This window comes from Triturus cristatus, chromosome 3_2, assembly GCF_964204655.1.
Source record: "Triturus cristatus chromosome 3_2, aTriCri1.1, whole genome shotgun sequence".
Taxonomy (NCBI): domain Eukaryota; kingdom Metazoa; phylum Chordata; class Amphibia; order Caudata; family Salamandridae; genus Triturus; species Triturus cristatus.
The window spans coordinates 789613494-789627984 of NC_140584.1; the positions used below are offsets into that span (position 1 = coordinate 789613494).

At 44.6% G+C, this 14491-nt stretch overlaps 1 protein-coding gene across 5 annotated transcripts in view; it reads left to right on the top strand.

The window, feature by feature from the left end:
* CPO (carboxypeptidase O) overlaps positions 1-14491 on the top strand; it is a 523455-nt gene that overhangs the window by 443991 nt on the left and 64973 nt on the right. For all 5 annotated transcript variants that reach the window (XM_085648890.1, XM_085648886.1, XM_085648887.1 and 2 more), the window contains one exon: positions 3294-3384. In XM_085648890.1, coding sequence (XP_085505016.1) covers positions 3294-3384 — 91 coding nt within the window. The remainder of the gene's footprint in view (positions 1-3293; positions 3385-14491) is intronic.

Sequence of the window (14491 nt, forward strand, 5' to 3'; positions counted from 1 at the left end):
ACATACCGATTCGGTATTTTCCGATTCGGTGGATACCACCTCGGTCTTTTCCGAATCGGTAGATACCACCTCGGTATTTTCCGATTCGGTAATTATCACCTCGGTATTTACCGATTCGGTGAATTCCGATTCGTATTTACCGAATGTTACCGAATCGGTAACTGTTACCGAATTTTTACCTACATATAACTTACCGATTCTAATTTACCGATTCGGTACGGCTCGGTATTTAAGAACCGGTAAAATTTATTTACCTACATGAGGCCCTGGGTGTGGAATTGCTCCCTAAAAGTGTCTTACTGGGGAGACATCTTGCGTAGTTTAAATAGGGCAATGGAATGGCAGGTCCCGTGTAACCCATGGGAGGTACTGCTGGGCCTGGTAACTGCCCAGTCAAAGAAGAAACTTAGTCACAAATTCTTGATGCTGGGCTTGGCACTGGCAAAACGGCAGATTGCTATCAAATGGATGGGTCTGCACCCCCGTAGATACACTGAGGGGTCTGAGCGATGTGCTTGAATGGGCAATGGCAGAGGAAGTCAGAATGCAGCATGTGAGACTTGAGGAGCGCTTGGAGGATGACTTGGCAGCATAGAGGCAGATGCTGAAGGACCTCAGAGGTGATGAGGCGGCTGCCAGTAGGCCCGGAAATGTGTCATAAACGAAAATACATTGTATGTGGGTAATAACTAGTCAACATTAAAAGTGAAGGAACCGTGCAACTTTGCTCCAGTGGGGCAGCAGGACCACAGACACAGGACTGGAAAATTGTATTGCATATCTGGTCTACTGCACGGAGATTCAAAGTCATACCACTTGCTTCTTGATTTGTGAATTAATTATTGTACTAAGGTTTACTGCATCACCATAAGAGCAGCCATGGATTGGGGGGGGTTGTGGATTATGTATTTCTCCATGATGTTTTGGTTTGAGCCTGCGTTTGTATACATGTCATAATGTATCAGATATTGTTGTGATGTACAACTTAATTGAAAATCAATAAACAGTATATTAAAAAAACAATAATAGAGAAAATGGGTGTGCATGCGCACTCACAAAAAAGTGAAGAAGGACAAAGGGAATGCCGTCAAGAGGCATAATACACACGCTACAGCGGACTGTGAAATAAATCATACAAACAGGCTAAAATGTATAGATACTAAACACTAAGGGGCTTATTTACAAGCCCTTTGCGCCACTTTTGCGCCACTTTTCCCATGTTAAAAGTGACGCAAAAGTGGCGCAAGGGGCTTGGAAATCTGCCCCTAAATTTCCCCACCCCTAAATGAGGCGGGTGGAGGGGTGGTGTGGACAGGGAAGTTGGTGTGGACAGGGAAGTTGGTGATTTTTGTCAGAACTCCCTTGTCCACCCCAAACGAAATAGTTCCCTAAGTCTTGTAACAGTCATTCAGAAGCAACAGTAAATTCAAAGATTGCATGTGAAGAACTGCCTCACAAAGCAGGAATTGAGACATATTGGTGGACTCAAAACAAGTACTTTTTTTTACTTTTTTTCTGTTCCCTTCACTTGTAACCGAGAGAGGGATCAAAATCTGGCACTATAAAGCTGTGAATGAGGGTCTTCTTGCTAATACGGTTTGTTAAGTATATCTTCTGCTTCATCATGATACAATGTATTGGTCGTGAGATTTGTTACTATTACCTACAAAAAACAATAACAGTTCTGTATACTTTGTCCTTCCTTAGAACGCCATCTAAGTCTTGCAAAAGAGTTCAGTGTGCCCGGTCTTAGGGTCTGAACTCTGAGGCCATATTTCCAAGGTACACTGGTTGGTTTGATGCATCATGATACACGTTTTTAGACTGCCATGTAACATCGTTGCGTGGGAATTCTTGGCTTCCATTAATTTTTCCTGCATTCTATGTACTCATTCCAGATATAATGTTCCAGACATACCACAAAAAGAATCCTACTCTGGGGACAACACATTTGAATTAGCCTGCTAGGGACCTGGGAGATGATTCCTTGTTCCCTATATACCAGCCCTCCTCTGTTCAAAATTGTAAAACAGTTTTCTCTCTTAACACAGGGTAAACAGTAATCATCACAGGCCATTGTATAAATTATGTTTTCCTTCTTTTTTTTTTAAACCACTTTTATTAATTTTCCATTAATACAAACATGGGTAACATGTCAACCTGTTTGGCATCGTATGAGAAAGCATTGTGCTCAGATAATATTTGCTAGGGGTTCTTGTCAAGGCATTGTCCTCAATCTCGGTTTGTTTAAAACAAACAAACTTGTAACATTTACCAGTCGCCTGGTCTCTGCCAAGCCTGCTCAGAGATATTCCCATTCCAGCTGCACTACAGTTCATATGTTCTTGGCCATACAACATAGTTCCCTCTCATCAATATTGTATAAATGATATTCTATCCATATAAACAGGTTGATTCAGAGCCTTGAACATTCACTTCGCCATTACTTGAAATAATCTTCCTTTTTCTCTGATATCCCAAAGAGATCACCTTAAATTTAGAAAAACACTGAGACGTGTGTTCATGTGGGTGGAATAATTATGCCATGGGGGAGTACTTTCCTCCCACCATGGCGAGGGCACAACGTCGGCCATATTTAGAGATGTCCGCTGCCCCTGTGGACATCTCTGGCATTTCAAGGAACTACTGTCACAGCGGTACCTGGAAATACATTGTAAGTTTGAAAGATGGAGCTGTCCGTCAAACACAATTATTTTTTCAAAAATAAAATTGCAAAGATGGATCTCCATTTTGCAAATTTAAAAAACACATTTCACCCCCTTGCCATGGAAGCATTCTCCTATGTCTTGAATTGTATTTAAACGTTTTCACTGCCCCTTATCCCATTGATTTTCATGGCAGTGAAAACTTGTCAAGAACCCGTCCACTCTAAATCGTTTGGGCAGACACATGGCCAAACCTCAGACATACTCTATTCCAACGGGCCAGCCGAGGAGTGTGTGTAGGCTGTGGAGATGGAGTAGTGTCCGCCGTCTACTCACTGAAGGTCTGCCTATCTCTAAAAGAAGTGGGCGGACCATCAGGATGGCGGAAACGGTACTGCGTCACCATTGCGACAGAGTAACCTTTCCGCCAACATATAAATCAGGCTCTTAGTGTCCGCTGTCAAGCTTCCTACATTAAATGAACTGTGCACAGAGACTCTTTTAGAACAAGTGTTTTATAAATAACTAAACAATAATAAAAAAAAAAAAAGTATTGTGCACTTAATTCTTGGGAGCACAGGACATCCTGAAAGTTACTGTTTGCATTTTCTTTATTTTCTTTCTTAGGACCGACTGTGGAGAAAATCAACAGCGCCAAAAAACAAGGGAAGATGCCTTGGGACAGACCTGAACCGCAACTTTGATGTCATGTGGGGCAGTATGTCGGAATCATAAAATAGAATGTCTGTCCTGTGAATGGGTTGCATTGTGAGAATATTGAGGACAAGAATATCTACCTACCAACGTATTATGGGGCATATTATCAATCACGGCGTTAACATTATCGCCGCTTTAGCGGCAGAAAACTGCCGCTTAAGCGGCGATAATGGGCTTAATATGCCCTTGAGAATTCCAATAGAAGCCCATGTTGGCACCAGAACATGGGCTTCTATTGGAATTCTCTGCGGCATATTATCAAGCCCATTATCGCCGCTTTGGCGGCAGTTTTCTGCCGCTAAAGCGGCGATAATTTTAACGCCGTTTGTTGATAATATGCCCCTATGTGTTTTAAAATATCAAGTACAACGATATTGTGAAGGTAAGTATAAGAACGTATAGATTTAGTATTGTAAACTCCACATCTACGTACCCTGACTAACAATAGTAAATATATACTTACCATCAGGCTAATGTGGTACTCGATATTTTGGCCACATATTTCCTCAGGTCGATATTAAGATATCAATGTTCTGGTAGAATAACCTATAGGTGAACTTTGCAGCAATTACCTTTAGATCAATTCAAGTTTGTGCTCTGAGAAATTACAGCAAACTATATCATTCTGCTTACTTTTTCAGAGCACTCCTATACACGATGACTATTTGGTACTATATATAGATATTTTGATGTTTTCATTCTATAAGTCTGGAGGGGGGCACACATATTTTTAACTTCAGCTCTCAATGGTATGAGACCACCAGTGCCTTCAGGGTGTGACCCTCTGCCAAATTAGACATGAACACAAAAGGGACTTCCAAAAGTAAAGATTTCTGGAAATTATGACAACATTTTTTAACAGAACTTTGGGCAGGTCTAATTATTTCTACCATGTTTTAAAGTTGTTCAGGGACTGTATTTACATAGCTTTCGCTTTGTGTATATATTATATGTTCCCAGACTCCAGAGGAGATGCTGGATTGCACTCTCTAAAAATTATATGTTATGTCAGATTCACCACGGTGACTTACTTCTTTCCTAAAACGATGGCTTATTGTTAAACAATTCAAAGTGTTTTTAGATACAGGGTACTCTGTCAGGTTGGTGCTCGGGTGTGGTCTCCCGAATTGAGTCTATCCCTACTACTAGTTAGAAGTGGAATGATCAGGCCGCTGTTCCAATAGCCAGCTAATTTTAATATCGGAATGAATACTTTTCTTCACATGGCATGTTGTATGTTACACAGGCACAGGGTCAAGACTGATTTGCATATAGCTGTGTCTGAACTGGGGTGGCGTCGTGAGCTAAATAACGATGATGGATTCAACCCAGATCTGTGACTGGGGATGAGTGTCTGAAAAGTTTCAGCACTCCGTCCATCATCTCCTTGTGTTTGTTTTGTTCGCCCTAAGTTGGCAGGGTATCCCCAGACGTGCGTCCCTTGCTCACTTTGCCACTGGATTCAAGCTAGCCTGGCTTATGAGGGCTGTGAGCCCGAAACCGGTCCCAGGATGATTGTTTCCTGTCCAGGGAAGACATGGCTTGGAAGTTCGGGCTGGACTGTTCCCATGGGGCACAGGGTCAAGACTGATTTGCATGTAGCTATGTCTGAACTGGGGTGGCAAAGTGAACTAAAGAGTGTGACTGGGGTGAGTGTCTGAAACGTTTCAGCGCTCTGTCCATCATCTCCTCGTGTTTGGTATGTTACAGTCTTACTGTTGGACTTGGCCCATTTTATAGGATCATCCCTGAACTTTTTTGCCTTCCTCCGAGCCTTTTTTCTGACCTGGTGTTGGTGGTTTTAGGACTCTGGGCACTTTAGCACTGCTGTCCAGTGTAAAGTGTGTGTGCTCTCTGTGGTAAACATGATAAGATTTGTCTACACTTGTTTGGCATATTTAATTTACTTATCAGTCCCCAGTAATGAGGTATCTCATATACACGAGGCCAATAAGTTAAATGCTACTGGTGGGATTGCAGCACTGCTTGCACCAACCACCAAAGTAGCCTTTCAAACCTGTCTCTGACCTCTGCCATTGCAGGACCTGTGTGTGCAGTGTTACTGCCACTGTGACGTGGCACCTAAAGTGTGTGCAACATCTGCCACCCCCCTTTTACTGCATATCAGTCACCCCAAGGGAGGCCCTAGCTAGCCACATGGGCAGGGTGCATTGTAGGTAAAAGGTAGGACATGTATCTTAAGTGTGTGCCATGTCCTGGTAGTGACAAACAGCCATTTTGGTTTCTCACTGCTGTTAGGCTCCCCTCTCATAAGGATGCATTGGGGATTCCCTGATAAGTGTTTCAGTGGTAATTGCTGATATGAGAGGAGCAGCGTGGTCAAGTTTGGTATATTTGGAATAGTAATAATAAATGCTGCGCAATGGTGTGCGCAGATTTATTATTACTATTTTAGAAATGCCACTTTTAGAAGTTGGCATTTTTGTGTGCTATGTGTCTGCCTGCCCGATGTGTATTGCATGTCTGGCTCTGGAGTGACAGGGACTGGTGAGGTGTGTGGCTCAAGGGAGGCCAGGGTAAGTCAGCGCAAGGCTGAATGGGCAGATCTGCATTTGGAGTAGTGGGAGGAGTAGTCCCTGCCACTGAATAGTCCTGGCCTGCCAGGGTGAATGCTAGCTCCGCCCCCCTGTGGTGTGTCTGATGACTGAGCCCAATCAGACAAAGGAGGGTGGAAGCCTGATAAACAGAGTGCTTCAACACCCCCCTGAACCAGTTGAGACTGGTTCCCGCAAGCCCTGTGCCAGGGCAGAAAAGGAGAAATGCAGTATATATACTGGGGCTGTGACCCCATGAAAGGCATGCTTTTTAGGTTTGCCGTTTGGTGCTTACTTGCGGCTGGCAGGGTGCCAGCCTACCAGGAGGAACCGCCGCTGGGGATGGACTGGCTGCTCTGCTCGGCAGCTGAGGGTTCTGCTCGCCTTGGAGCCCCAGCGTGCTGGCCTGCCTGCTGAGTTCTTTGCCAAGCTTTGGCTGTTTTTGAAATGCTCTAGGTCGAGAGGAGCGTGTGTGCTCTTCAGCGCAGGGCTGCCAGAGCGTCCTGAGGGAATCCCAGCATGGGGATCCCCCTGCATGGAGCTGGAATAAAGAGTGAGCCCACCCCGCATTGTGCTGCAGGAAAGGAGGTCCAGCGGGAGCCCACCCTGCATGTGTGTGCTTTGCGGAGTGCAGCGGGAGCCCACCCCGCATTCTTCAAGACCCCAGAAGCACCGCACCTCGCGCGGCGTCCCCGGAAGTCAGGCATTTGCCTGGTGTAAGGTGGGGCCAGGAAGCTGACGAGGCAGCCAATTGCTGAGCGGCCGGAGAGGAAGTCAGGCCACAAGGTGCCTGATGTGAGGCCGTGCTCCCGTATCGGTGAAGGAAGCCCCGCATGCCACAGAAGAGTCGGGAGCCTTGCGGGCTCCATTACCACCCCCCGTCTCATGGAGAGAGAGAGAGGCGGGTCCCTGGAGGCTGGATCAGTGCTTAGAGGCCCGGGGAGAGTGGCCGACCGAGGCACATTGTTGGTGCCTGAGAACCTGCTGCTAAACCGCCCATAGGAGTCAAGGAGAGCTCCGGTGAGCGGGTCTGATTGTGGAGCCGTGCCGGAGCTCCCAGAGCACAGTTGGTGCCGAGTGAAGTGCACCGGAAAGAGCCCCGTGAACGGAGCTCCCTGAGGTACTGCTAGTTGCAGTGCGTGCCTCTCCAGCTGCACAGCGAGAGCGTGGGCAGCTACAACAAGGAGGCACTTTGATTTGGCTTAGTCCCGGAGTGGGGCTTCAAGGGCACAGTGATGCCAGGGCTCATTTTGCACAGCTGACCTGCCTGTTGGAGGGCAGCTGCAACGTGGGGGCAATTTTGTCACCAGAGTCCCGGAGTGGGGCTCAGAGGGCACTGGTTGATGGCCACAGCTACACCGCGAGAGTGTGGGCAGCTGCACATGGGGGCATTCTTACTTTAGGATAACAAGGGTGAGTTGCACCCCTCACCCCCCAATTAGAGCACGGGTTGGTGGAAGCCATGTGTTCATTTAGCCCCCTGACTTTCGTGGACAGAGGGCATTTGGGGACAGCCCAGACGGGCCCCAGGGGAAGGCCAGTTGGCTTGGGGTCATCATTGTGATATGGGTAGAGCGTAAGGCCCTATAGAGATTTCACAATGTGTATATGCCTAATGTTATTGCATAATGTGGTGATGCCTAATGCAAATGTCATGCTATGATGTTTTTGCCCAAAGCGATGCAGACATAATGCGTTTAGGTTGCTGATGCTGAGTACAGTATTTGGCCAGTAGTTACTGGTTGTGTTTTATTACTTGTGCTTTCTAATGGTTCTGACCGTGGCCCGATTGGCCTGGTCATGTATATAATCCCCTGTAAATTACTACCTGGTGCCAGTTGGCACAGTGTATATGTGTGGTTATGATCTAATGTTTTTGGGATAAAACAAAGGCTATTTTTTTATATAACCTTGTGTGGAGTTTCTTTTGTAGTGTGCCTAGTGTGTTGCTGCTGTGTGTGTGTGTTGCGCAAATGCTTTACACAGGATAAGCATGACTGCTCGTGCCAAGCTAGCAAGGGGGTGAGCAGGGGTTATCTTCAGCATGTAATTCCCTTGCCCTGACTAGAGTGGTGGTTTCTGCCTGGCTTAGGGGCAATCCCAAGCCAACCAGAAATCCCATTTCTAACACTTACCATAGCACAACGGTCACACAATTGGTCCTTATAAATCCTCACGTCCCAGGAGAGTTATGATTTTTGGTGGGGAAGGTGATCTGTAAGGCCTACCAATCTATATGGCTCATCAACAATTACTTGTTCAAGTATGTGGACTATTGTTTTTACCATTATTTACCTTTATGCTCCATTATGTACCAACATTCATGTCAATAATCTCATACATGTGGATCTTTATGGCATACATTTGCTGTCAACAGACCTAGATATTGAAGCATCCTTGAAAACCATTTGAAAGGTAAGGGGATGTGGTTTGCGGAGGAGATTGCATACCACATCAGTATGCTTTAATGTCATTTTTCCCATTGATCTTTTTAAACTAGTTTCTCCTGTTAACTTTCACCACCACAATAATATAGTACCTGAATGATCCTCTTTATTGTAGCTCATGGGCAGTTGGTAACTGGTAACAAAGGTTATCCATCTCTCTCACAACCCTCTTAGTCCCATTGTGCCTAACGTCAGAAGAAAAACATGATGCTAGAAGCACAGTTCTTGACTTCTACTCCTGAAACAGCCATTCTTTGATGGGTTGCAGTATCTATAAGGAGTATATCAAGGGAATGTGGACTTCAAAGGAGAAGCCATGTCTTCTAGATCACTTCTCACTGACAACACCAAATTTAGCAGCACCACAAAAGAAATGCAATCCGTGAACAAGCAGGCAGGAGTGAGGTCCCATTCCTCTGAAGTGATGCTGTAAGGATCTGGCACCGTATTATCCTCAGAAACTTTCAAACAAATGCAATATATCTTCCAGGTGTTGAAATTGCCAATAAATTGATGAATTGTAGCAGGAAAATTAGTGTATTTTTTAATGATAAGATCATCACAGAAATAAGCCACTAATAGAAAACACTTCACATGGACTTGTTAATAAAAAGAGAAAACACAAAATAGAAAAACTTCACAATAGGATTTATAGAACAGAACTTAAAGAGGGTAAGCTTTTGATTACCTGATCAGAGGTATAGTCAGTCCTTTCGTAATGACCTATGAAAGGTTTAGCATCTGGATATTGGGGAAGAAGGCAAACTAGAGAGTACATCAACAACAGACAAATACATCATACTTCCTTAATTCATTTATTGTGCAAAATCTTGTTTTCAATTCTTCTATTTCAAACACTACTTTGCTTACTTGGTGGCCTTTGAGTTGAGCAAGAAAAGCCCTTCCAAAACAGAATTCTTGAGTATTCAAGTGATCAAATATATTCTTAAAGACAGAAGAATGATTCCTCCAGTAGGAAAGTCTTCTCCTCCTTTGGAAATTAATTTAGCTCTTTGCAAATGAAGCATCCTCCTTTTGAACCAATGAATAAACCATCTCTTCAAAATTCATCTCGACATGTAGCTTTTTTGGTGGCCATTGTATTTTTTTAAATTTTATTTAACATTTATATGGCGCAAAGAATCATCCCCAGGGGGATCTCTCGACGCTTGGCAGCACACTAGCAGGACCCTCGCCCTCACCGACCCCCTAAAACAACCAGGTTTTTAGGCTTTTCTTAAAGTGTCCCAGAGAGGTGCAGCGACGTATCTCTTCCGGCAACATGTCCCAGTGAAAGGGGGCAAAATGGGAGAAAGCACGCCCTCCCATTCTTGATTTATTGATCTTATACGGAACTAACAGGTTTTGATTGCTAGACCTCAACTGACAACCCGGGACATAAGCCCTTACCTTCTTCCTTAGGTATACTGGTCCCCGGCCTCGCCTAGCCCTGAACACCAATGTAAGAAGTTTAAAGACTGCTCTCTTTCAGACTGGCAGCCAGTGTAAGGCTTGCAGCAGGGGTCGAGATGGAGAGCGTCTAGGCTTGTTCAAAGCCATTCTTGCAGCAGTATTTTGCAGTACCTGGAGCTTGGAGAAGAGCTCTTCCCTGGCTCCTACCAGTAGTGCATTGCCATAATCCAGCCTGCTCACAATAAGCGCCTGAATAAGGGTCTTTCTTGCATCCAAAGGGATCCAAGGAAATACTTTCCTTAGCATTCTCAATATCTCAAAACAGGTGCTCGACAGTGCCTTTATATGATCTTCAGATGATAATTTATTGTCCAGCAGGACTCCCAAATTCCTGACCTGTTTTGTGGGGGAAGGCGGCTCCCCCAATTCTGAGGTATTACCCAGGAAACTGAGATATAGCTCTCATACTCTTATGAGCCTTTAGCATCCCATTTTCTTTGAGAACTCTTTATTCTGACCAAAAGTAATTTCCATATCAGTCAAAACATTTGTCTCCTGGTTTTCTTTCTAATGCAACTTCTCCAGTTGTTACACCTCTTGTATAAAGAGGTGTGAAAAGTTATTTTCCAGATGAAATAATCAGAAAAGTAGACAGCTAGTTAGCACATACTGGGTAATACCTTGATCAGTGGTAAGTTTCATCTATCACATCATGCTTCCAGAAGGCCAAGAGATAATTTATTTATTTTTTGTTTATTGGCATTTTGCACTTTTACACATACAGGAGTACATAATGAAGCAGCAGTTTCAGCATACAGAATATACCTTCTATTCGATAATTAGCATTCTGGTTTGTTCATTTCACATTCTGTCTTATATTTTACAGATATTCCATCATCTGTCATTTTTTTCCATTGTATGTCTTTTTGTCTGTCATCACACACTTTGGCAAATGTATTTGATACAACAAAACATTAACAGAACCTCCCAAGAACTCCCACCCACTCCCATTCAGTGCCAGTCTGGAACTCCTAATCACCTACATATTTGTTTCACATATTTGTATGGATTATTGTGTTTTCCTAGATTTTATCTTAATTTGCCTTGTGCTATTACGGGCATTCCCTTGCTGAGGCCCCCTGGAAAGCCGACTCCTGACCCCCTGTAGGTCCGTCAACATAGAGGCCCATGTCAATCTATCTTCCTCAGCTGTTTCATCTTTTCTCACAGATCTCATTTGTACCAACTCTGCGGTTGCCCACTCGCTTAGATCTCTCATCCAGTCTACAAATTTCGGTGACTGGGGTGGCATCCATGCTATCAGTATTCATCTTTTGGCCAAAACCAACCCTAGATTAACAAAGCGTCTGCTAAGTTTTTTATTTGTGGGCGTGGGTAGTAATCCCAATAATATCTGTTAATGTCTTTCGGTATATTCCAACCGGTAGCTTCTCCTAGGCGAGTTAGAACCTCCTCCCAGTAAGGGTTTAACAATGAGCACTGCCAAATCATGTGGAGGAAATCTGCCCCCTGGGCCTCACATCTAGGACATCCATCCGGGCGTGATTGGTATATTATAAGTAATGTGCGTGGGGTAATATGTGTTTGATGTACTATATTATATTGCAGGAGTTTAAATAGTGCATTTGCACTGACCTTTTACACACCCTTATGTACCCTTTTCCATTCACCTTCAGTCAAAAGTTCATTCATTAATGTATCCCACTTTTGTCGGAGTCCTAGAGGCCCCATGAGCAAGTCCTCACGGAGTGCCCGATTGAGGTGTGAGATGAGTCTTATCCCCCGCGCCATGGACAGTAAATCTTGTAGTGTATTAGTAGTGGGGGGTTCCTTTGGGAAGCCCAAGCAAAGTTCCTGCGGTACGCTAGATATTTTACCATATTGGAGAAACTGACCCGGTCCCAGTTCAAAGGTGCCTTGTGTCTCCTCCCGGGACATGAACTGCCCATTTACGTAAAGGTCTCCCAGTAGTTGGCAACAACCATCTTTCCACCATAGAGTCTGCAATGGCTGCAAAGGGTCAAATCACCCATAAGGGCATGTCAGGTGCATACGGAGCGTGTTGTATAACTCTTCTCACTACATTTTCCCATACTCTTGCCACATGTCATATTATATATGGATACTTTTCGGGAACTCCACCCCCCAACATCAACAGCTCAGCCAACGAGCCACCTCCACAAGTTCCGGCTAGTAGAGACTTCTCCCAGTTTTCCTCGCTGTCTAACCAGTGGACTGCGTGTTGCAGTTGAGAAGCCATATAGTAGAATTCATGACTGGGTACCTCCAAGCCTCCCTGCTCCCATGTTCTCTGGAGAGTTGTTAGTCAAACTCTTCTACGTTTTTCCCCCTCAAAAGAACCCCAATGAGACTTTCTATTATGGTGAAATACGACTGAGGAGTTATATAGATGGAGTGTTGTAGTGCATATAAACACCGGGTAAAATAATCATTGTAATGATTGCTATGCGTCCCATAAGGAATAACGGTAACTCAGCCCAGAAACAAATCGATCCTTTTACTCCCTGCATTGAGCGGCCGATATTAGACTCATGATATGCTTTGGCTGTGTCTGTCAGATATATACCTAGGTATCACTCTCCTTCTTCTGCCCACGGTAAATCAATGGGCGGTCTCAGCTCTGGTTGGACTGTAGCCATTCTATCCATTGGGACAACGCTGGACCTTGTGCGATTAATAAGGAGCCCTGATATCTCCCCGAAGCTTTGCATTTCTGTCAACAGTACTGGGAACGCACCGTTACAGCTGTGGCCGGTAGACCAGAGTTTCGTCTGCGTACAATGTGACCATATGATTAGTCTCTCCCAAACGTATTCCCCATGGCTCCATCACAACTCTCAGCCGAATGGCTATTGGTTCCATCACTTTTGCAAAAAGCAAGGGTGAGAGCGGGCATCCCTGCTGGGTGCCTCGTCTTAGATGGCCAAGAGACCACGTGGGTATTCATTGAGGGCAGTTTACACGAAATAGCACAATTACTGATGCTTGCATGAGAATTGCCCCAATCAGGGAAATCTGCAATGAGGCTACCAGGAGACCAGCCTAGTCTTTTGCTAGTGATTAATCTTTTACTAGTAATTAGTGCCCCCCTTTAGAGATTTATAGAGCTTTATGTTCAGTTCTGTTCTATTCTATGCTTAAAAGGGTTAGGGAGGCTCTAATGGAAAGGGTTAAGTTACATAATTTTAATGTTCGATTTCCACAAGGGACATCATCTTTGAATTCCTAAACAACCACCTCCACCCAATAAATCAGGATAAAGGTGGTGACATTACTTAATAGGATCATTTTGTTGACTTTCCCATCAAAATATTATTATCTGCTGATGCGTCACTACATTTTGGGACACTGGAGGGCTTGGCTGCATTGGAGTGGCACTGCTGTTTTTTCCTCTGGTGATGTCTCACTGGAGTGGAAGATTGAGAAGGAAATTCATATTGCTACCGATTTAAGAGGCTTCAGATAGGCTTTGAAAAGTGAGATTGCTGTTAGGATTAATGGCCCATGATCCCATTCCTGAGAGGATTTGTTCTAGACTTATGAATTCAAACAAGATAATGTCTATGGAGGACCAGGACAAAAAACAAGCAAGTCTTACTTCTTCAACAGTGTTTGGATGGCCATTGAAAATGGAGACAGTTGCCAACTTAGAAAACAGGAATCGTTACAAAGGTGGATGAATGGAAAAACATGATGGAAGCACTTCCATTTTAGGAACGAAATCGTAATAATTCATCTCAAAAGCATCTCTCCAGAAATTGGAATGTCAATAGTGTGACGCTCTTGGGTTCCACTCAAAAAACAAACATTGGACGTATATATTGTTAGAAATGGCGATTTCTGGTTGGCTAAGGCTTGCGCCAAAGCCAGACAGAAACCACCACTCTAGTCAGGGCAAGGAAGGTACACGCCAAAGATAACCCCTGCTCACCCCCTTGGTAGCTTGGCACGAGCAGTCAGGCTTATCTCTGAGGCAATGTGTAAAGCGTTTGCGCGCGCACCCAGCAACAACACCCAAGGCCCACCACAAAAGAAACTCCACACAAGGTATTATATAAAAATAGCCTTTGTATTACCAAAACACATTAGATAAAATCACACACTTTACAATGTGCCAACAGGCACGGGCAGAGTTTACAAGGGATTATATGTACAGGGGACAGGGCCACATGGACCACTGTCAGGAATTAGCACTTGTGGAAATTAGCACTTAGAACATAGGAATAATACTTTAGCACATAGCACATACAATCACTGTAGCGCTAAAATAGAACATGTAGCACACAACCAGTAACTACTGTTAACAGGTAAGTACCACCTACGCAACCCTAACCACCTTAGGAAAATATCGCGCAGGGAACTAGGACCTCACTAGCACCACCTGTACTAGGAGAAAACAAACAACCACCTAAGTATCACAATACCTGTAGGGGTAAACGCACATTACACATGATGCCTAAAACATTCAGAGGTGTAGGACAAGAATAGCGCCAAACTCACATTAGCCACCACTGTGGCAGTCCCTAGGCCAACTGGCCGTGAAGGGGCAAGGACGCCCTGTGTCCAGCAGAGTCAGGGCACGCCTGCGCAGGCTGCGCAAACCAGGGCGCACAACCTAAACGTTGCAGCTGCCCACTAAGTGCTGGGCAGC